General features: G+C 35.0%; 2 protein-coding genes across 8 annotated transcripts in view; both read right to left on the bottom strand.

Annotated features, from left to right (window-relative positions):
* The window catches only part of LOC135153222 (uncharacterized), a 1,173,865-nt gene that overhangs the window by 24,079 nt on the left and 1,124,445 nt on the right, over positions 1 to 25,341 (bottom strand). The gene's annotated exons all lie outside the window — the stretch shown is intronic.
* Positions 108 to 18,015, bottom strand: LOC129254767 (O-acyltransferase like protein-like). Of its 7 annotated transcripts, none has more exons than XM_064095577.1 (17): positions 17,808 to 18,015; positions 16,478 to 16,549; positions 15,630 to 15,730; positions 15,097 to 15,295; positions 14,430 to 14,587; positions 13,937 to 14,006; positions 11,335 to 11,422; positions 10,597 to 11,012; positions 9,543 to 9,713; positions 8,744 to 8,840; positions 7,993 to 8,278; positions 7,547 to 7,626; positions 7,012 to 7,116; positions 6,559 to 6,703; positions 5,176 to 5,362; positions 2,043 to 2,185; positions 108 to 1,568 (listed from the first exon to the last, which is right to left on the bottom strand). In XM_064095577.1, exons 3-17 carry the CDS (start codon positions 15,663 to 15,665, stop codon positions 1,431 to 1,433), a joined length of 2,319 nt encoding a protein of 772 aa, XP_063951647.1. In that variant the 5' UTR covers positions 15,666 to 15,730; positions 16,478 to 16,549; positions 17,808 to 18,015; the 3' UTR covers positions 108 to 1,430. The 7 variants fall into 7 exon arrangements, 6 of the variants coding, with proteins under 6 accessions (XP_063951647.1, XP_063951636.1, XP_063951640.1 ...); XM_064095566.1 differs by lacking the exon at positions 17,808 to 18,015 and adding an exon at positions 17,155 to 17,288; XM_064095570.1 differs by lacking the exon at positions 17,808 to 18,015 and adding an exon at positions 16,966 to 17,184.

Below are 25,341 nucleotides of genomic sequence, written 5' to 3' on the forward strand. Positions count from 1 at the left end.
TGTATTTGGTGTTCGTGTGACCTTTCCAGGATTTTGACTTTGAGAGTCGTCTATATTTTAAACATAATAATGTAGACACCAAAGAATGAAAAATTATAACAACTGTATATTTTAGCACTGATCTTGACAGATATTTTATATTGCATCTGAATCTGATAAAAAAAATTTAGAAAAGGTATTCAGAATAAATGCCGTTGCAATCGCGATCACTTCACATTGGATTTCATTAACAGTTTTCTACAGTTGACGTTTAAGATACCCGGGTGAAATAAAGAACATCAGTCACAAATCTTATATTTATAATTTAACTGGTCAAATTGAACTAATAGGATGACGTACAAAATCTTCAAGGTTGTGAGGTGTAAGATAACCTCCAATATCTCTTCATTTTTAATAAGCAAAGTGAGTTAGCAAAATTACTAAATTTTGTATTGAATAATGGATTTTTACAGAATTCAATATCCTAATTCCATATATTCACTGACGTTATGTGTAAAGAACGGAATTCTGCCAGGCATTAAAAATGGCATATTTCTCCATCAAAGTACTCTATGGTTACCATTTCCACATAAAATCTAATATCTGATTTCATTCATGAGGCAAACTGGACACATAGGCCCGTATTTTGAACTTGGGTTTAAATTAAACTCTGGTTTAAAATTGTGGTTTAACTATGGATAGCAAATTGTGGTACAAATCAAATCATTCACAACACTCAGGGAATGATAACGGAAGTACTTTTCTTCATCATGAGTGCAAGGGTAGTTAAATATTACATACAAAAATATATGATATAAACATTTTTTTTCCGGCTTTCCATAATTTTAGCACAGAGTTAGACAGTTGGCTAAGTTGGCTAACCCGAATTCAGAATACGGGCCATACACACAAAATATAATACAAATTCATATCGTGTCAAGTAATTAAAGCACCAACAGGATTTGATACAGGGTAAAATAGGTGAAGATGTATGTTTGTATTTACTTGTGTGTGTATGTGTAAGGGTGCGTGAGGGTGTGTGTGTTGGGGGGGTTTCAGTCATCAGAAGTCCTTGATTAGTTTCTAACTTTCATTCCACCAGACTTACGTCCTTACATTAGGGAATCTGAACTATCGCTTCAATCTCTTGTACAAAACGTTTACCATCACAAATCATACACTCAGATCGGCACAGTGCAATCGTTGGCATTAAAAAATATGGTAATAGAAACTTCCAGTATTCTCCGGTTATACAAATCATGCAACAGGCTACTGGTATTTTACAATTTCTGATAGTGATTTTACTGGCCTATCAGTAATTAAATGTGTAAGCATATCATCCACGAATACCGATATATATCTCTCTCTCTTTCGCACACGCACAGCACACACCCGCGCGCACACATACAAACGCACATACACTCCCACACCCTCTTTTCTCTCTCTTTGAGCTATGATCCATCGATCGATCTCCTCTTAAACTTTCCGAACATGACTTTTTCGAGTCCCATGAAGGGTCCTTCCACAAGGAGAGAGAGGATGAGAGCAGCTACGCTAGAGAACATCACGTTACCAACATACAAGTATGACTGTAGTAAGAGAGATGGAGAAAGGGGATTACTATAGAAATTAAAATGTAATATTCCTACATTCCAATGAACTGCTTAAATAATGTACAAAATGTAACTCTCTAAAAGGATTTTCATGTATATAGATATTAGCCCCCTTGTCACCATTATAAATTAAAAGAAATTTCGCCCTCCTACCTTAGTCATGGAATTACAAATCCTAAAGAAGCGCTATTGGCAAAAACGTCAACTTAAAATCCTGTACATCTGACATGCCTATGTTGATTTATTTGAGAACTAATCAATAATAATATTTGTATTCATTTTATTGCGTTAAAGTGAATCTTAGTTTTAAAAAAATAAAAACTGTCAACATTGGGGTAAAACGCAATAGAAAGTTGTGTAATGATAAATTAATTGGTATCAAACTAGTATCTTAAACATCCTGGGTACAAAAGGCTAGGTGTGATTCTCTGTATGCGTTTTAATACTTACTATCGTGACGTAAGTAAAATGGAAGAGTGTTTGTTGCGTCAGGATGACACTATACATAACAATGGGGTGGACCAGATAGATACAGTAACTCAGACGAGCAAGAGGTATCCAGAGAGTCCATTCCAAAAATACACCAACAGGACCTGCCATATTAGAGTAATTTTTTAAGAAGTCTAAATATCTGACAGAAATAAATATAGGCCTACAAAAATCATAGTAAAAATACTTCCTTGATCAAAGTGGTATAAAGTTTTAAACAAATATACTTCAATTGAAAAAAAGTTTAAAATTGTTCCTATACAGTGCGTATCAAATAAAAGTTTACACTTAGAAAAAATCCTGTAAAATTATACATTCGTAATATCCTGAAGATTTGTCCACATTTTAACAATGGTACAGATCCATTTAAGCAAATGACGATACAACCGTCGAAAAATATTTCCGTTTGAGTGAGCATCACTTACTTTTGAAAAGTTAGTGAATAATCATTTGCGCAGAACTTTGAAACAGTTATGCGAATAAAAATAGACCTTAATCATGATGAACACGTGGAATTTAGCTATTAAAATTGATTTGAAGATACATTTTACATTTTTTAACTTGTTTCCTTGTCAAAAACACTTCGAAGAGTGTATTGCACCCCACCCCACTCCCCCCACACACCGAGGTCATCGTGACGATATTTGCTTTACACTGACCTGTGATTTACATGAAATGGCTTAGGCTTGATTTTCATTTTGTAAATTATTGTAAAGCTTGGGAAAAGTGTGAAAAACAAGTATTAAATGAAAAATGAAATGTGAATCCACTTTAAATGATAAAAACTGCTTAAAAAAAATGCTGGAGATGTCTGACATAAACGTTTGTTCAGAATCAGTTATGTCCTCAGATCCAGCTGGCACAAAAAGGGGTAAAGGTTGTGCTAACTAAGTGTTAAAATTTCAATTTGGGTGGCAAAATTGTTACAAAATGCTTGAATGTATCCGTTTTATTTCAATTGACTAAAATTGCAAGGGAAATGTATGAGAAATGTTTTGCAGGGAAAGTTTGACTTCGCCCTTTTCCCTTGACACAGCGTGAAAACGAGCAATTCTGCGCAAACAGATTTCTGCGAGCTTTACAAAAATGGACAGTGCTCACTCAAGTGTAACATTCTGTCAAAACTTTTACTTTCATTGGATAGATGAGACCCAAAGCCAAGATTATATGTAAAAAATTACCCACATGTTGTATATTTTTTAATTTCCAGGGCTTTTTCAAAGTGTAAACTTTTTTTTGATACGCACTATATATAGGACAACTTTCCAGCATCTCCCGCGTGCAGCCTCTGAACGACGAAGATTGTTGATTGTCAGGGTTACATTCGTTATTCCGAAGGTTCATTATTCCGAAGGTTCGATTATTCCGAAGGTTCGTTATTCCGAAGGTTCGTTATTCCGAAGGTTCCTTAATCTGAAAACGAAATAAGGTTCGTTACTGTTTGTTTGTCACATGTGAATAACCTCCAGATAATGGGGATTTTTTTAGGAGAGGGGGTGTCATTTTAACAGCTTCTGCTGGTTATGATAACATAATGCCCGTAGGAAAAAATGCCCTTTTCAAAATGGAAAATGCCTTTTTAAAAAAGTGAAACGGGCCCTTTTTCGAAATTAAATACTCTTTTGAAGTACAAAATAATATATTTTAGATTAGAAAAACACTTTTTTTTTGCTCGCGCTTCGTTTTCGCATTATTCGATTGGTCAAATATGTATCCTTTTAATGAGTCACTAAATGTCGTCCTTAGCAGGTTCCGTTTCTGGTCAGTATAATAAAAATTCAGCTCGCGCTTTGCGCTCGCGTTAATTCTTTAGTTAGATACACATCATTTTCATGATTACAAGAACTGCTCGGAATGTTTAATTTTCATTTCTTATTGAAATGTCCAACCAAAATTTGAGCTTGTGATTAGCGCTCGCAAAATCTCGCGATGATGCCCTATTAATAGTAGGTCCTAATTAGCCCCAAAATTGACCAACAAGCGAGTTTTAGAACTCCAGATTTGTTTTTTTTTCAAAACGCGTAAAAACCTAAATATACATGTATATCTTAAGATAATAATCATAAATCACTTCTAAAAGGCTTTCTACAAAACACACAACCGTACTTCACGCAGATGATAATCTCCATCATGGTGAAAATATCACCAAAATGCCCAATTGGACACATAATTGCCCTTTTTTAGCTTGGTTCCCCCCGTGACAAAAATGCGTTCCACCGCGCCCCTGCCTTCCCATCCTCATAAAAATTGAACAGCAACAGTGTTTCTACCCCCCCCCCCCCCCTTCCCACTACGCTTGCCCTTCCGGTTTTCCCGGCATCGGCACATATTTTTTTTTCTTACATTTTTCGGATTACCGAATTTAACCTTCGGAAATCGGAATGACGAACCTTATTTCGTTTTCGGATTAACGAACCTTCGGAATAATGCCACAAATGTTTGGATAAACGAACCCCTTTTCGTTCTCGGATTGACGAACATCGAGGTAGAGGCTATTCACGCGTTTCGGAATTACGAACCTTCGAAATAACGAACCTTCGGAATTACGAAGTGTATCCGATTGTCATACTAATACTGCGTCTGCATGTACAAACATACCCGAAAGTAGAATAGCATTTCACCCGCAAATGGGTCTAGCAATAATATGATAAAACAAACTCAGTACGTTAATAAATGCTACCGAAAAATCTACAAAATAGCCCCTCCCGCCAGACAAATGCACATTCCATGCATGACTCGACAAATTACTTTCATTTGCCCAGGGGTTATTGAATAAGGAACACTGAAAAATATCTTTAGTAGCTATTTGCTACTGACACTTATTTTTGTGATATTTTTTAGGATCAATTTTGAATTAATTCCAAATAAAATTATACAACACTATAATATCGGTGTCACTCTAAATTGTTCATGTTGTTATTTCTATTTTTTCAAGTAAAATGTAAGGTACGTTTACGTTTTAACGTGTTTGTATTAAACGAAGCAACTCTGATGACTGGGTGATCCGATCATTAGCAGCTTGATTTTTACTTCGAATAACAATAACTTTTATAAAATCAAAATTGAGTATCCAAATATCAAGAAACTTTCATACCTCCATATCCCTGCAGACATGCGAAAATAATCCAACAGATTGCCACGCCCCAACCGATGCGAGAAAACGTCAAATATATGACTGATTCGATTTGAGGTACGTAGCGGTCAGAATTACCAGACCACGTCCCATAGACAACGGCAAATAGGGAAGCAAGGGTGAGAATCCATCCAGTCACTACAAGATACTGGAAATTTTTTTTTTTTTTTACTTCTATAACTACTCACATCGTGTTTGAATTTTCCTCATATGTTATGAAATGGAAAATACTATGTTGAGTTAAACAGGCAAACAACACTTCTGAAAATGAACAAGTCAACAGCGAGGCAATACCTGATGAGTTTTGGCGACTTTCTCGAGTGGTTTATGACCACATTTCATATATCTGAGGTGTATGTAAAAGGTCAAGTCCATCCCAGAAAAATGTAGATTTGAATATGTAGAGAAAAATCAAACTAGAATAACGCTGAAAATTTCATCAAAATCGGATGTAAAATAAGAAAGATATGACATTTTAAAGTTTCGTTTATTTTTCACAAAACAGTGATATGCACAACCCATTGACATGCAATTGAGACAGTCGATGATGTCCCTCACTCACTATTTCTTTTGTTTTTTATTGTTTGAATTATACAATATTTCATTTTTTCTACAGATTTGACAATAAGGATCAACTTGACTAAACCATATAATATTGAACAATGCTAATTCCACATGTTCAGGGAGGAATTTATCTTTGTTTCCCTTGACAATGGGGAGAAAATCAGAATATTTCATATTTCACATAATAAAATACGAGTGGATGACCCCATCAGTCTCCTCATTTGCATACCGACCCGGATGTGCATATAACTACTTTGTGAAATTAAGCGAAACTTTAAAATGTCATAACTTTCTTATTTTACATCCGATTTTGATGGAAGTTCCAGTGTTACGTTTGTTTGATTTTCTCTTTTTATTCAAATCAACTTTTTGTTGGGGTGGACTTGTCCTTTAACTAGACAGGGAATTGTAATAAAACTCAAACTCCTTGAATTAGAAACTGGACTTGAGATCACAATCACTTAGTTTGTAATATCATGAGCTTATCCAACCCACATTCAGACACACACTCCATAGGCCATTGCATCGACGTATGATAAAAGGGACTCATTCAGATGCAATGGACCGCCGCTTTTGATAGTCTGATATTGTAACCATGCTAACCAAGCAGAAAAGAACATTCAGACTCGACAAAATGTCGCATGTCCATATGTCGTACAGCCCGACGACTCTATGAGGGTTTTTTTTTCTTTAAACTTCTTACGAGTGACTATATTTATATATACAAATCAAAGCAGACCTAATCATTTAAAAAAAAAAATGAGGGTGTGTACCACTTACCTTTGACAATTTTACTTTCTCGCCTTTCAGTTTAAAAATGAAATATCCCAATATTAATCCGGCTATATATGGAGGGATTCTCGTGTATGGTTTGGCGTAAATGACATCGGCATCCGGTGGATCGGGTACGTGATTATTATAAGGACTGTAACCAAAGAAAAGCAATTGATAAAAGTTTTATTTGGCTAGAATGATTAAATAGTGCTGCTGATATTTTGCACGCTGATGACTAAGCCATTAAATAATGGTAAATCGCGATAAAAAATATATGATTTCAAAAACTTGAGCATGTCGTCCACAGAATGACATGTGGATGACGATGAGGGTGTGTGAGGATGTGTGTGTGTTAAAAAGGATGGGTGGGTGAGTGGGTGGGTAGATGTAAGTGTATGTATATGTGTAGGGAGCTTCGATAATTTATTTCAATCACCAATAAAAGGTAAGGTAACTTACGGTTGGTCATTGATCGGATATCCGTAATACCAAGATACACTAAACAACGATCCGAGAGACACCAACAACACGGTTGTAACAAGTGCCATACCTGCTTTGGAATTCCTTTATTATTCATTAGTGAGAAAAAGGATAAACATATGATTTGATTTGTTTGCAATTTACAAATCTCTCCTAATTAGATATTCATTTTCAACATTCCGATTTAATGAAACACACAATCTCGAAATGCAAAAGAGCTAGTCTAATCCCTAATCACATTCCTCTCTGAGTGATATTATGGACCACTCCATTTTGAGTGAATTGTACATCCTTATAAAGTGCATTATAGCTCCTTCTGGAGTGAACTGAGCATCTTTTAAGACACTTTCACTCCAAAATGAGGTAAAATCCACCCAAGAAAGATGCAAATTTCACTATAGATGAATGAGTTCGTTTCACTCCAAGATGAGTGTGATTTATTAGTCTTTCGCATTTAGAGAGTAAATCACCCATGTCCCCTATTTTCTAGCATTACATACTCAAAAAAACTTACTTGTAAAGAACGCTTAGGATGATTGGGCTGATAATGAAGAATTGCATGTCACATGCAAGATACCAGGACCACCGCATACACTGTCGAAAGAGAAGGAATTTGAAATTATTGGGTTTTTAAAAAGAAAAATCAGGCCACAAACCTACCTTTCTCCTTTATTTAAAAAAAAATATCAGTAATCATGAATACTATGGAAAATGATTTCATCGATCTTTCAAGATATATAGATCTGATGCTATATTCCTTGAATATAACTGTAATAGAGTACATTCTTTTTCAATCATATTCTGAATGTAAAACATCACCTGCGGGTTACTGAGAGAGGTCTTACAAATTCAAACGGTCTAACTTATAAAGAAAGGATCGTGACCCATTAGGGCCGCATAATGCACGTTGTATATTCAAATTTAAGAAGTGTAGACGAGTGACACAAATGTAATGCTAACCGAATTGTTATAGACGTTAGGCCAAGGGTAGATGTTGTTGATATAAAGTGGATGAGTCCACCACTGTTTACGGCACCATCCTTGATAGAAGTCATAAGTCTCGTCAGCCATCACGCTTCGGCCATCCCCGAAGTGGGGCCACCATAATGCCCATATACCCATGGCTGCCATGTAGACAGGGGTGAGACGCCACCAGCGGTGAAAGTAAAATATGGCCCAACTACCAGCACCTCTCAACGTCTTGTCATGTATTTTCTTCAACGTCATGTAACCGACTAAATATCCGCTGTAAGAAAGGAGATTTGATCAAACAAATTATGACAGACATACTTTCGCAATGCACATGTAAGTGCCAGGGTATAAAGCAGAATTACGCATAACCTTGTGCGAATATTCTTTTTTTTTGCATGGCAATGAAATTGTGTTTAACAACTTATCTCCCTATATCTATCCTGCATCCGCTACTGAAGTTCCTTTTTGGAAGTCAAAACGTTTTATAACATATCAGTTGTTAAATAGATTGATATTTTCAGTTGACCCTTTATCTAATTTGCCCCGGACGAGAATGTAACGAATCTCGTTTTGGTCTTTGGTTGGCCTAGGGCTCGGACAGTATGAACCCTGATCCTGTCAATTATGCGCTTTATTAATTACAAAATTTGAACTCTAACATAAATATAACTAATGTATAAAGGAAAATATTTACTGTTGTGTATTTGACAAATAAGATTTTCAGTGAAGAAATAATTACCTAAGAACAAAAAAAGTATCCACAGAATAGGAGCCCGATGTAACAGCATTGAATGACATGTGATCGACAATCACATCCACCGTCTGCAGTGGGTTCCCTGTAAAAGATATTGGTAGATTAGAATAAGGAAAGAGTTTATATTGAAGGGGTGGGATGAAAGTTGGGGTTCAAATTAATTAGAAATTAGCTATTAAATTATAATTTGTGATTAGCTAAGTAATTATCGCCGAAGATGTGCGCAGTGGCATTTGTCTGTAATACAAGGTTCTTAAAGAAATTTAGGTCACAGACTTAAATAATCATATTTGTTTGAAGGGTGTGAAAAATCAATCACAAACACTCCAAACGAATCAGACAAAATGGAAACCTTGCAACAAAAAGTACTACTAGCAAACAGGCATAAAAGGGACCTTTTAAAAAAGTTAGAGACAAAATTATACAAACAACTAGATAACAAAATATACCAAAACAATTTTAGCAAATTGAATTACTTGGTTCTCCTTAGCCTCTGGAAACTGTCACAGGTCAAAATTACACAGAGTTGTCGTTATATATGCATATAGGCAAGGTTATATGTAGAAGTCTACGATACATTTGCGAGTGAAATAACTTTGTATTATTCCATCATTTTATCAATTTAAATTAGATAGTTAGTATATATGAAGGGAGATGATGGAAAAGGGGCAAAATGGCTACATTAAATGAAAGACGGCAGATGATATCAATTGGAAGAAAAGAGGCTACAGTAGTTTCGGCCGTATAAAAGTTGCAAACAAAAAAGTTAATTATATAATCTCACCAGTCCGATAAGTTGACATGTATAGAATTGAATGGCACAGCATAACCCAAAATATACTGAGTACCCTAAGTCCGTTGACGATCGCCATGTTGTTATTTGACTTCCTAGCACTGAGAAGTTTCTTGCAGTTATTCACAATGGAAAACGACATCATTATAGCGTTCAGAATAGCTGAAGATGGAGAGTGAAAAATATATGAGGAGATAAAAATGGATTCAGTACCAAAGTGCATTAAGTAATTTTCCGAAGATGAAGACAAGTATCTTCCTTGTGATGACGATATACTCCATATACATGTAGACTGGATTAACTTGTGCCAAATTTTGCCATAAGAATATTTTCCCCAATAATTCAGGGCAGATTACTTTCAAGTAAATTTGCAATTTGCAAGGTGATTGTCATTTCATTATTATTAAGTTGGAGTTCACTACAACGCCAATTCTGGTAGAATAAGAGCAGAAAAATGATGGAAACATAAACAAAAGATTTTTACCGAAAATCCTAAGATAAATATACTGGCGAATTGATGTTTTTATGTGACGCATGTAACATCAGAAAATTTAAGCAAGCAAAATATTGTTTTCTTTTGACGGATTTTACACAAACCTTACTAATATATTTCTCTCAATTGTTTGCATTTGTAATAACCCAAACTGACTCATAACACACTTTTGATATGGATGTTTCATGTTGTAAACAAATTAGCAACACCCTTTAACTATTACAAACGGGAAAAAGAGAGAGCTTTGTACCCTATGACCCCTGCTATGATCAATATATCAATATATATATATATATATATATATATATATATATATATATATATATATATATGTATATATAATACGCGAGGTTTGCGTCGAAAGTTAGAATACTTGAAAATAAACTTTTTGTCTGAACTGAATGCATTATCTCGCAAAGATGTACTCGTTTGATATTCATCTGTATCAAACACACGGAATATAATATCGATATATGTAAGGGTGGGGGTGTGTGTGAGGGTGTGTGTGTGTATGTAATACATATTGATATTTGCTTCCCTGCTAGTACATACCCCAATTATTGTATCGTTTCATTGGTTTTTTATCACCAGAATGTCTTTCCGATAAATTCAAATCCATGCCACCATTAAATGATAATTTCTCCACAGGTGCTGTTGTCTCGCTTTCTGATTGGAATCCCTTATTGATCAAGGAATCTCCTTTCATATCTCCTCCCGTTACTCTGGTAATCTCGACTTCACCCTGTCTGTCCATGTCCTCTGATGATCTGGAGTCTACGAACACTTTACCGAAATCAGAGTTGGTTTGGATATGACTTTCCTTCGGATCTGTATCATTGTGGCCGTAGGTCATTGGTATCTTGTCCCGTTTTTCGCCTCGTTTTAGTTTATCCAGGATTAGGTTTTGGATAAAGACCTCATAGAAGGATCCCAGACACACCATCAAAGCAAAGAAACACATAGTGGCACTTTCCATGAAAAAGAAGAGTGTAGTTAGACAGCTGTTAGTATAAAGAATTGATAGTTACCTTACTTCCGTCATGTATTTCATTTCAGTATTATTAGTTAGCTCATGAATAGCTTCGTGTCTCCATCTCCACCACGGTGCATATTTGTCTACATAAATGTGATATTATAATATCAAAATTATTTTTACCCAGGGTCATCACTTGATATCTAATGAACTGCTCTGTCAACGTTAGTAATCTAGTGAGCATACAAACAGTTGCTCTGAATAATTTTTGACCAACAAGTGTACGGCAAAAATGGTAGCAAGTAGGGCCTACTTACGTGAATCCAATATCAGCCGTGGTCCAAGGCCTTCTTTCTTGGCAATCGAAATGCAGAAAAGGTTCGACCTTTACAACCTCACTCCAAACTATAAGAAACCAACATAGGTACAACATGTGTACAAAGGTACTTTGGTAAAATAATAATTATAATAGCTGGATTTATAAAGCGCTTTTTGCCCGAGGATACAAAGCTGCTATTATTACCCCGGCTTTAGCTCGAGCTACCATCACCGGCGCTCAGTGCATTCAAGGATATAATCCTGCTGGGTACCCATTCACCTCACCTGGGTCGAGTGCAGCACAGTGTGGATAAATTTCTTGCTGAAGGAAAACTCGCCATGAGGATGCAGTCATGAAAAAATTCAGACTTGTGTCAGAGGAAGATGTTAGAAAAATAATCTGCAAACTTCCAAATAAATCATGTTCGCATGATGTTATTCCAACATGGTTCTTGAAACAATGTATATCACCTATACTTCAACCACTAAGAGCTATAGTTAATTTATCTCTCACTTCTGGTGAGTTCCCTGTATCATTGAAACAAGCGATTATTACACCTGTCATGAAAAAAGCACCTCTTGATATGAATCAATTAAATAATTATATACCAGTTTTCAATCTCAAATCCTTCTAAAAAATTATGGAAAAGTGTGCAATGTCTCAATCACACACTCATATGTTAGAAAATAAATTACTGGATCCATATCAGTCCGCATACAAACCACAACATGGCACTGAAACTGATCTGCCGAGAGTTAAAAATGACATTTTGTGTGCTTTGGATAACCGCAAAGCTGTTTTTGTAATTTTATTAGATCTTAGTGCCGCTTTTGACATGATTGATTTGATATTTTTGACAAAAGACTCACACCATGTTTTGGAATTCGTGGAAATGTTAAAAGTTGGATTTTATCTTATTTTAAAGACCGTAAAAGGTCAAGTTTGTATTGCTGGGCATACTTCATCTGAACATACCTTAGAGTTTGGTGTGCCACAAGGATCTGTGGTTGGCCCACAAATGTTTACATACTATACCTATCCACTTGGTAAAATAATCGAGAGTCACAACCTAAATTACCATATCTATGCAGATGACACTCAGATTTATATTGAATTCGATCCAAAAATACCTGGTGACACTGTCATTGCATTGCATAAGCTTCAAGTATTAGATAATTAAAATCATGGATGACTGTCAATAAACTGAAGTTAAATGAGGAAAGTTCTTTATAGCAGCTTCCACCCATAATATGAATTATCTTAATAATGTTTCCTTGGATGTTTGTGGTACACAAATAAAGCCATCCAATTCTGTTCGTAATCTTGGTGTCTATTTTGATAATAACATGATCATGTCTAATCATGTTTCCTCTCTTGCACGCTCCTTGAATTTTAATCTGCACAATATTGGACGCATACGTCGCTATATCGATGAAAATACGTGTAATCATGTAGTTAGATCACTTGTTCTCTCACGTCTATACTACTGTAATTCACTCCTATACGGCATTACTATTAAAGACATGAAAAAATTGCAGACCATTCAAATTAGATCAGCTAGACTTATTTTAAGGTAAATCGTAGGGAACATACTTCACCATTATTACAGCAGTTGCATTGGCTTCCAGTCTCTGAACGCATTGTTTCCAAGATTCATGCTCTTGTTTTTAAAGCACGTATGGGGGAAACTCCTGGTTGTCTATCAGACATAATCAGTAATTATATTCATATGGGCAATACTAGATTCTTTAGATCACATGCTGACCAATACCTCCTTAAACACAGAAGAAGTGTTAGTTCATATGGTGATAAAGCATTTGCTAATTTTGTGCCCAAATTGTGGAATAAACTGCCTGTAACACTAAGATCTGCTGACAAGTTGAAAACTTTTAAATCTCTGCTTAAAACACATTTATTTGCTCGTTGAATTTTTTTCTCCTTATATGATTTTTTGTGTGTTACTATTGGTTTAAATATTCTTGTTTAGCTCTCTTTGGTTGGTTTTTTGCTAGGGTTTAGCTTAGGCATGGTGTTTTTAGAGCCATTGTGAGTTATGAACCTGCCGGATTGCCTTCTGGACAAGTTCCTTAAACTGCGGGTGAACAGGGCATTCAGATCAGGCACAAGTCCCCGTAGATATATTTTTAAGTGCTGTTTAATGTTATTTCATTATCATTATTACTATTAGTTATTTATTGTAAAGTGCTTTGATCATATTTTTGGTAAAGCGCTATATAAGTACCTGTTATGTATGTATGTATGGCTAGGATTCGAACCCACGACCCTCTGTTTGAAAGGCGAGAGTCAGAACCACTAGACCGCGGTGCGCATGCTTTAAAGCTATTCCTTGATTTTGGGGTATCTAATAAGAAAATAACTGCTATGTCACCAAGGGTTGGTATGAAACTGAAATAAAATATCATATCTTGTGATCAAAATGCACATGTATAATCGTAACAATGACTTTCTAAAAAGAAAACCCAGAATACGATCGAAAGGCTTATCACGCAGACATACAGGGGGGGGGGGTGTATGCATGGGTCTTCCGGTTAAATTGAATATTGTTCAATTATTGAAGCCGACATGGTAAGGGAACTTACATAATGATGAAATAGAATTCACATCAGTTTCTGAGCAGCTGTCAGGCCAGCATCGTCCCAAAATGATACCCTTCATAAAACAAGACAAATGATCAATAAGTGTATCGTGATAATTAGAATGAAAATCCTTTCCGTATATTTTCTTGGCAAAATACCCCTCATTGATATTCAATTCATTACATGCAAGATAGAGATTCAACCGAAATAATATGATTACATAAGGAGCAGATGACTTTATTGTTGGGAAAAGAGGGAAGATGTAAACTATGTTCTATTCTGGCCACCAGATACTTTATAGTTTTTACACAATATTGTGTGATTTTTTTTCACCCGTGAAAATGTTTCTTTTGTTCTATATCATCCATGATTATCCTACGAACAACCATGATTTGTTCTTGAATAATGCAATGAACTGTGTTGTAAATTACTGATCCTTTGCTGGCTGTTAATTATGTATACATAAATAAATGAATAAATCATCGATTATACTTACAGTGTCTTGAATCCCTAAAGGGCAATATTTTCCGTTGAACTGCGGCACATTTGAGGTATCATTTTTCAAAGTTGAAGTACATAGCCAGATGTTTCCCAGATCCTTTAGCGTCCCAGTGAACAGAGCATCACGTGGAATCCGACCAGAAGATGATCTCACTATGATTTTTACGAGGAGCAGATTCATTAATATTGTCACTTGCTAAGCTAATATACAATTTGTTTTATTTATGTAAGAAACTGCATTCAAGACTAAGATGATTTTCCATTTGGCCCTACACATATTTTGTACATACATTCACATAATACTGTATATGATCATTATTTGAAATAGTTTTTCTTTTTCTTCTGAAAGTGATTGTATATGTTGCAAACGTAGGGCTGGAAATATGAATCTGTCATATTCCATTATCTGATGACTTCATGTCAGTAGATTATTATGGTCATTCGTGAGTTTAGTTACTACCCACTCGGTCAAAAGTTATTTTGTATATATATAAAGTATAGAATCTTTCCCCACGTCAAGTAAACTAGCTTTGAAAGAAATTTATGTATCTGAATCTTGGTGTATGAATTAGAATGACTGAGCGAGTTTTTTCAATATCATTATATTTTTTGTGGGTAGGGTAATTTGAATTTAGACGTGCATACACCCAGGTTATACTCACTTCTGTCAGCGTAATAAACTCCGTTGATGAGATCCCTGTAGTATTGGACGACGTCTTCCACACATGTCGCTGAAATCTGCCATTCGTCATCATTCTCCCCTTCGAATATATATACATTATCATCAGAGAAAGTGCTCTTTGGGCGATGTGTGGCTCGTTTCCAAAGATATTCTATCTCTAATTGAATATTCTCCAGGTACTTTTGTCAAAAATGAAAAAAAAAATCAGGCCCAGAAAGTTATAATGAATAAAAGATTAGTATTTACTTAAATACACGGGTTGTTTATATATTTTCACATGATTCATAGTTGATTTTTTTTTTTTAAACAATTAATACACTTTATTTTTCTTGACAGTCATTGTTACATTTCTGAATTATTCGCTACATGTAACTATAATGTTTGATTTACTGTCGTCAAAAAGAATATAAATTTTCATAAAAATATTGAACTGATATTGCTCATAATGAGGTATTCATTATATGACAATTGTGAACTCGGTAGGGGATTTGATGCTAAACATGATAATCATACCTCAATTAATACCCGATCGTTGTCCATGATGTTCATTATTTTCTCATATTCTAAACCTCTGTTTGCCAGAATTTCTTTGAAGATCAACAGGTCATTTCGGCCTAGAGGGAAATTGTAAAATCACATTATAAAGGTGATATCTAAAGAAAAACTTAACTTTGATGTGCTTTGTACATAATAACGTTCGCATACTGAAAACACCAATGAGAAAAATAAAATTAGATTTATGAATTCAAAGAATTCAATATGGTTTTCTCGGAACCTACCAAAAAGCAACCTAAACTGTTACGGGCACAATCCGTCTCGAATGCACAGGTAAAACAATTTGGATATCACGAAATCCAAATAACATGATATATGTGGCAGCTATACATGTGACGTCATCAAACAAGAATGAGAAAATTATGCAATTCTAGAGTGGGTTTACGCAAAGCATTTATTAAGTGCTTTTCACATTTCCTGCTTTCAGGCATGACCAAATGGATTTCAAATTTGGAACAAGCCCATGGACATTTTTTTGCTAGTCCTCTCGTCCTTTGTTAGCCTATAATCTAGGCGGAGGCTGCAGTTATTGTCTTTGCTGTTATGCTGAACGTGAGCGATACGTCTGATCTGGCGAAGACTACGCATTGTGGATGCGCAGCTCGCAGCCACAATGCGTCGTAGTCTTCGCCAGATCAGACGTATCGCTCACGTTCAGCATAACAGCAAAGACAGTAGCTGCAGCCTCCGCCTAGATTATAGGCTAGTCCTTTGTTTGCTCAAATAAACACATTACTGGCATAATTACTATAAAAAAACATTTACTCCCGACAGAAAACAGAAAAGAAATGTTAAATGATGCTTACTGCTGTCAACTGATCGCCTAAAATCTTTGTACTCCGGACCTGGCTGCCCTGCAGTTGAAACGAAACAGTGGGCTGAAAGGAATAGAATTAACACAGATGTGCAGACAGTCAAACGCAATTGAAAATTCATCCCGTTAGGAATTTCTGAGTGACGATCACAAACTATAGGTCTGAGCTCTGTGTCATTGAATTTTGACTTGCTTGAAGACCGCGACTAATTGAGTATTGAATAAACCAGAAGTTTGTTTAAATGTTGTTTGGTATTTATTACTGGGTATATGCAATGATCAAAGTGCAGTGACCTCGAAATAGTTTACCTGCATGCTATCTTGATCTTATTTACTCTTCTAAAGATACGTAACTACATTCAAATAATATCTTAAATCTGGCTTTATTTTAATCTTATTCTATTTCAATCTGAAATAATTCTGATTTTTTTATGGGTTAAAAACAGTATGTCCATGGACGTGATGGACGCGTTACGTTACCAAAGAGATTTCGTTATCTGAAGAGACTTCAAAACCAAGTTAGTTGAACATGTAGAACGGTTCTGGATAGTAGTGGTTAGTTTGCGTGACTGCTAAGATCTTAGGCATGAATGTTTGGTATAAACATCCAGAGGACCAAAGGCTAACGTTCTCTCCGAGAGACCTTGTAGTGAGGATAAAATGTCTTACCAAAGAGCACTGCCTAAGTCGTCGGATTGCGAGACCAACAATTTGTACCAACTTGGATATCTCGCCTCCTCCTTCCGGCGTTTTAGCAGTTGTATAATTAATACTAGCTCCTTTTTTTAACAGGGTGCCACAATAAATTAGTCGTCGACGTTGGGCAGGAGAATGTTAAAAACTAATTCCAATAAATGAAGACAATATATTAGTTTGTCCTGTTCCATTTTCTCACCGACACATAATATACAGTATTTAGACTTATAAACGTAGACACACTTTCACATCGCCACTCAGGGGCGGATTCAGGATTCATCAGAAGAGGCAGGTGTCCATTCTTTTCCTGCATGACTGCACCCCCCCCCCCCAAAAAAAAGGCAAAAATAAAACAGGTAAAAGGTCATCACAACGGCAGTTTATAATCACTCGCGTCGCGTGCGGGTTCGTAATCACTCGCGTTTTGAATTTTTTGCGATTTTTTTTATTTCGGTGCGATTTTTTTTAACGGTGTCTTCAATATGGGACACACATGCAGGGAAAATAAAATGAAATTGAAATTCGAGTTTCGTTTTAAGCCGGCAATTAAGTGCCTTAAAATAAAATGTACTCGACTACTGTTTTAACATAACAAACAAGCAAATCAGCCATGTGGCTCAACTAACTTAGAATAGATCCGGACTTCTACTGTGTCTTAATTATACGAGGACTCCGAGTCGGAACTTGCCATATCTGCCACATCGATACTACATCGTATCATTCCCATATGCGGACATGCCTGCATGCAATGGCCCCGGCAATGGCCCCAAGGCGGCCGGACCCGGCCGCGGTCGGACACGACGTGCATCGGTAGCATGGAGCAAGCTAACGTGAGTCGAGCTGAGTTAGATCCCACGTTATATATGAGGCGCCGATTGTACCAATATTATATAGAACAATTATTTGTTATATAATCATTATTATTCATTAAATAATAACTATTATTTATATATAATTTACATTCTATTTGTAAATAATTACTATTATATAAAATAACATTTCTAATTATTTATAAATAATTCCAAGTAATACTTCATTACTTGTAAATAATAATAGTTCGATTTTCCGTTTGGAAAAAAGGGGATTGAGGTAAACCCTTGCCCACAGGTTAGTTGTAGAGAGAGTTATAATCAATCACAAACTGAATTCAACCAATAAGATGAGTAAACTTTAGAATTGCGAATGATTGATGAAGTTATAATTAATTAAACACAACTTTAATTATCTGCAATTAGTTCCATCAAAGAGGATGAACAACTTCATTATATAAAATAACATTTCTAATTATTTATAAATAATTCCAAGTAATACTTCATTACTTGTAAATAATAATAGTTCGACATTCCATTATTTATAAATAATGATTATTTGTTTTTCATTATCTATAAATAATAATTTTTGTGTTTCATTATTTATAAATAATGACACTGCATACTTCATTATTTATGAATAATTGCAATTCGTTTTTTTATTATTTATAAAGAAGTTTGTCGAGTTTTCTATTATTTGTAAATGATAATTATCTATTAACAATGCCAGTGCACATTTCTTTATTTATAAATAATTTGTTGAGTTTCCCATTATTTATAAATAATGAAAATTCATCGTGTTTCATTATTTATAAATAACATTTTTGTTTGAATATCCCATTATTTATAAATAATCATTATTTATAAATAATAGAATGTAGAACTATTATTATTTACAAATAATGAAGTATTACTTGGAATTATATATAAATAATTAGAAATGTTATTTTATATAATAGTAATTATTTACAAATAGAATGTAAATTATATATAAATAATAGTTATTATTTAATGAATAATGATTATGTAACAAATAATTGTTCTATACAATATTGGTACAATCGGCGTCTCATATGTAACGTGGGATCTAACTCAGCTCGACTCACGTTAGCTTGCTCCATGCTACCGATGCACGTCGTGTCCGACCGCGGCCGGGTCCGGCCGCCTTGGGGCCATTGCATGCAGGCATGTCCGCATATGGGAAGGATACGATGTAATATCGATGTGGCAGATATGGCAAGTTCCGACTCGGAGTCCTCGTATAAGACACAGTAGAAGTCCGGATCTATTCTAAGTTAGTTGAGCCACATGGCTGATTTGCTTGTTTGTTATGTTAAAACAGTAGTCGAGTACATCTTATTTAAGGCACTTGCCGGCTTAAAACGAAACTCGAATTTCAATTTCATTTTATTTTCCCAGCGTGTTTGTCCCATTGAAGACACCGTTAGAAAAAAAAATCGCACCGAAATGAAAAAAAAATCGCCAAAAATAAAAAGCGCGTGTGATTACCAACGCGACGCGAGTGATTACGAACGCGAGTGAATATAACAAGCCATCACAACCGGGGCACTTTGCAATCGAAAATTGTTCTGATAAGCAACCTCTCCCCATAAAAAATAATAATACTAAACTGGCCTTGAAGGGCCGGGGCGTGTCTCTGCTGAAAAGAATACAGTAAACCACAGTGTGTACGTCCCACAGTGTATCATATAATATGGAATATAATACACCGTTAAATCACCTTCATAATGTGAAATTTGATCATTTTAAGTGTGTGCACATCTTCCTATAGTTCAATATGACAACACTAAACATAAAATGCAAGACTGTGTGTTCGTTTGACTATGCAGAAACCAACTTGCATATCTATATTGAGCCGTGACCTTTGACCTGTGGGCTCTGATTTCAAATTTCGCCTGTATTTTTATGTCATCTACCAAGACACTAAATTTTTTTTAATCCATTAAATATTTTTCGAGTTATTGCGCGGAAACCAAGTGGGGGGACGGACGGACGGAAGGACAGGGGCAACGCTTAATGCCCCCTCCGGACTTCGTCTGCGGGGTCATAAAAATAGGAATATTGTTTTCTTGTTTCAAAGGGCCACTCGTTAACACATAAAACTGGTCCTTTTCAGGTGAAAGGGGAACAGAGCACGTTTGTGAGGGGCACTTTTCTTGGGTAAAAAGGGGCAATGATTAGAGAGAGGTCACTTACTAGAAGGCAATTAAGGGGGCACGTGCTCACACATAAATGGGCCCTTCTCAGGTGAAAGGGGCACTTAACACGTTCGTGGGGGGCATTTTTTGTAAAAATTTGCACTGATCTACGAGAAATGGCACTTAACACTTCAACCCGGGGGGCCACTTCCATTGACGAGTGGATACCATGCGCGACCACGGGGTCTCGAAAAGCACCCTAAACACGTATTTTCCACGTTCTGAAAATGCACCCCTTAACAAGTATTGGCGTCTGAAACCCTACCCTTAACAAGTATTGGAAACAAAACTATACTCTTGGCAAGTATTCCCTGAAATGAACCCCTAAACAAGTATATTTTACTGTTGTGTCACGGGTCCGTCGGTCGTCGGTTTTACCTAATTTACACACCATTTGGTTTAGTAAGGTCCCACCTAAAGGACATCCTTTATACAACATTTTAATTTTGTTTTATCATCCCCGATAATGTGACCCTAAACACGTAGCTTTCCTAGCGAAATAGATACCCTTTTTTCATTATTTTTGTGTTTTTGACACCCTTATCACGTTACGTACGTAACGTGCCCTATCTTGAAAAAGACATCCTTTTTACGTGTTTTCTTGGTCGCGCATGGTATCCACTCGTCAATGTAAGTGGCCCCCCCCCCCCCGGGCACTTCAAACAGGTACTTCTCATGTGAAAGGGGCACAGAACACATTCGAGAGGGGGCATTTTTTGTAAAAATTGGCACTTAGTAACACCTAAAACGGGTCCTCAGGTGAAAGGGCCACATAGTTATTCTTTTATCATAATCCTTGATAGCTTTTCATATGAGTTAAAAACTAAAAATATTCATTTTCAGTTTATTTTATTCTTTGTGAATTATTTCATCATTTTCCTGGTTCTTGTATATCCTGGTTATTTCAGGGTTATTTTTCAAACATTCAAAGTAAAATTAAAGGTATAAAACTAGACCATGGGATAAAATTTCATTGAAAAAATGAACGGTCATTCTTTGTGAACAATTAACAAAACTTGTCTAAGAGTAGGCCTAATTAACAAATATCATCAATATACACCAAAATTCATATTAAGATTAGCCTTCAAAACTAAACACATCTCCCAAAATAGACCACCATTTTTTTAAATGCGGATGAATGCCATTCTGATTATGCTTGTCAGAGACAAGTTCAATAATAGCAAAAATAATATAAAATTTACCAGACAAGTATGAATGATCTGAGGTTAAACAATTTTAGTAAATATCTTTGATTGACAACTCATACCTGCCAACCCAGGCAAAGAAATATAAACAAATGACTAAGAAGTTTCCAGAAATAGGAAGATTCTTAAATTTCCTATCAAATATTTATTTTATTTTCCCCTAAATAGGAATTTTCTGATTTAAGGGGGAGTTCACCCTGACAATATAAGTCTGTTGCAAAAACAATATATGAAAATAATTAAAAAATGTTGGTGAAAGTTTGAAGAAAATACATTAAGATAATATAGGGTATTTATATTGCAAACATATCCACCTTGTTAGGTGCTCAAGGCGCTCCTATATTACCCGGCTAAGCTAGGCGTTCATAGCGCACACAGCTTTTTAAGGAATTACTTCCTACCGGTACCCATTTACCTCACCTGGGTTGAGTGCAACACATTGTGGATCAGTTTAAGATAAGATTAAGAAAATTATTTGAAATTTTAATTGTTGACTTCTGACGGCACATACAAGCAGCGGTTTCATATGTTGTGTAATATAAAATGCATAAATTTCAATTTGCTAATGGTTCATGATGACTAAAAATTTTCTTCTTTCATTAACATAAACAAGTGGAATGCCTCTGGCCGTCTCACCTGCATCACGCGATTCAATATAGCAGCAGTGCTGATTTTGAAAACTACTATAACTCGCACAAGATGTTCAGTGATACTTGGTTACTCTTATTTCCACGTTTTATGAACTAGACCAATACACTTATAGAGATATGATGGCAATTCAACAAATACCCCCAACGTGGCCCAAGTTCTTTGACCTTACATGACCTTTGACCTTGATCATGTGACCTGAAACTCGCACAGGATGTTCAGTGTTACTTGATTACTATTATGTCCAAGTTTTATGAACTAGACCAACACACTTTCAAATTTATGGCTGTAATTCAACAAATACCCCAATTTGGCCAAAGTTCATTGACCCTAAATGACCTTTGACCTTGATCATGTGACCTGAAACTTGCACAGGATGTTCAGTAATACTTGATTACTATTATGTCCAAGTTTCATGAATCAGATCCATAAACTTTCAAAGTTATGATGGTAATTCAACAGATACCCCCAATTCGGCCAAAGTTCATTGACCCTAAATGACCTTTGACCTTGGTCATGTGATGTGAAACTCAAGCAGGATGTTCAGTGATACTTGATTAACCTTATGTATAAGTTTCATGAACTAGGTCCATATATTTTCTAAGTTATGATGACATTTCAAAAACTTAACCTTAGGTTAAGATTTTGATGTTGATTCCCCCAACATGGTCTAAGTTCATTGACCCTAAATGACCTTTGACCTTGGTCATGTGACAAGAAACTCAGGCAGGATGTTCAGTAATACTTGATTAACCTTATGGCCAAGTTTCATGAACTAGGTCCATATACTTTCTAAGTTATGCTGTCATTTCAAAAACTTAACCTCAGGTTAAGATTTGGTGTTGACGCCGCCGCCGCCGTCGCCGCCGCCGCCGCCATCGCCGTCGGAAAAGCGGCGCCTATAGTCTCACTCTGCTATGCAGGTGAGACAAAAATGAAAAATAATTTTGTCTGTTGATATACTGAATGTACAATGAAACAAATTTTCAAATCTTTTTTGAGTAAATGATATTTAATTGATTTTTTAAATTCACAATACACGGGATACTGCCCACATTTGCCGTCACTAATCAAAAATCTCTTTTTTAAACTATAATAACTTATTAAATCTTTGATGAATTTTCATCAAACCTTCATCAATATCTGATTCTCCTCAAACCTTCCCCAATATCTTTCAATTATTTTTTAATGTTTTGTTTTCAATTAACTTTTTGTCAGGGTGAAGTTTCCCTTTAATAGGCACACTTGTCAGGTAACTGTAATGCCAATAAATGGGTTTATATTGCCATATGAATAAAATAATGATAAAAAAGACATTCACAACAGCAAGTCACATAGTAAGCATGCAATTTCATGTTGAAGGTACATGATGTATTTCACTCCCTTTCCCTAACATTTTCTTACTTATACATGTTTTTTCAATGACCAAAAATTAGATAACTAGATGAATTTTTGACTGCACAGTCAAAATTAATGCCTCTGCAACTGCCAGATCTAAAAAAAATACACTCAACTTGTATTCATAGACTACACAGATCACCAATCCCATGTATACATGGACAAAGTCCAAACTCTGATTCATTTACAAAAACTGAAAAGGCAGATGACCCCGTAACATGCCTTCAGCAAGCTTTTAGAAGGTGGAGGCATAAACATCATTCATTTTTTTTTCATTGTTTTAATACAGATAGTGTATATCAGTCATTACAGCCTAAACAATTATTGACAATTGCATCACACATGTCAACGATAAAGATTATTTACAAGTCAAGATGATTGTAATACGACGTTTTGAAAAACAGTAAATTATTTTTGTTTAAATCATTATTCAATATATTATGGAATGCAGACGATATTTGTACATTTTATAAATAAAATTACTTTAATGAAAAAAAATGTTTCAAATTCAATATTCCAAATACAACATTTACTTCCTTAAAACCCTGCATCACATTTATGAAGTCAAATCATTTTAACAGTGCATACTGGAATGGCTACGTCATGCAATATATGATGCATAATATTGTTAAAATTGTAAAAATAGATTTAGGAGCTAAAAATTATTTTTAATAAGAAGAAACATTCATATTGCACTTATGGAAAACAATAAATCATGTACTGAGTTTTAGCCTCAAAGTAAAGGAAGAAAATCTGGTTGAAAGAAATCGTAAAGCAGAAATAAAATAAATTGAGGTTTATCAAAATTTTCAGCATGGAATGCATAGAAAGTAACACAAACATAATATTCACATTCATCATAATGCAATAAGAAGTACTGTTATCATATATAGGCAATCATTCTTGAAATCATTCCCTACAAAGAGAAATTCAGCCTCATAACCATAAATATATTTAAAAATTTAAAACGTCCTATTATTCATATGAAGGGTGTATGTTCATTTGTACGTGAGGCCAACTTCATTAAACTTGTAATTGTAACAAAAAGAGCTTTTTATATTACATGCTTAATATATCTATATCATTATTATTATTTTTTTTATTATTATCATTATTATTATTATTATTATCATTATTATTATATAACAAGTTCACTATCAGCAAATAAAATTGAACTATTTCAGTAGCTTTACACTGTTGTTGCAAATTTCTTATTAAAACAAGAATGAAGAAAAAAAGGCCCCTGATGTCTGAATACAGCCAAGCAGCATTAGCAATGATGAGCAAACACAGGAGCAAAAAAGCCCCAAAACAAAGGATGAATATACATTTAAATCACAGGAGATTAGGGTGGAGAGCTTAAAACACTGTTGGTGTTATCATTTTTTTAATTAAAACGGCTTAGAATAATTTGAAAAAAGGAAAGCTATTGTGATGCTGATTGAGATGTTGTTTACATATCTCAATACCATTCTTGAATCAATATATCTTCATCATTCATCTTATTTTATTTACAAAGTAAATATATTTGTAAGTCAGTCGACTACTGAATAAATCCATTTATAGATCAACCAGTTTATTAACATTTTGTAACTGATACTTATAAAAACAAAAAAATGACATTTCACAAAACGAATTCTTTACTAATCCATAAACAGCTTGAGGTAGCCAAGTCCTCTTCATCATTTCTTTACTGAGATGTGCACTTATATCATGATCATTTTTGTATACATCCTTCCTTTGACAGGGAAAATTTAGGAAATGAAGAAAATAAAAAGGATATTTGGGACGAAGAATCAATAAAAATTATCAATGGTCTGTTCACTCTGTTGCATATAAAAATTACAACTACATCAAGGTGACTTTGTCATTATGATAACT

Source organism: Lytechinus pictus, chromosome 1 (genome assembly GCF_037042905.1).
Source record: "Lytechinus pictus isolate F3 Inbred chromosome 1, Lp3.0, whole genome shotgun sequence".
In the NCBI taxonomy this organism is placed as follows: domain Eukaryota; kingdom Metazoa; phylum Echinodermata; class Echinoidea; order Temnopleuroida; family Toxopneustidae; genus Lytechinus; species Lytechinus pictus.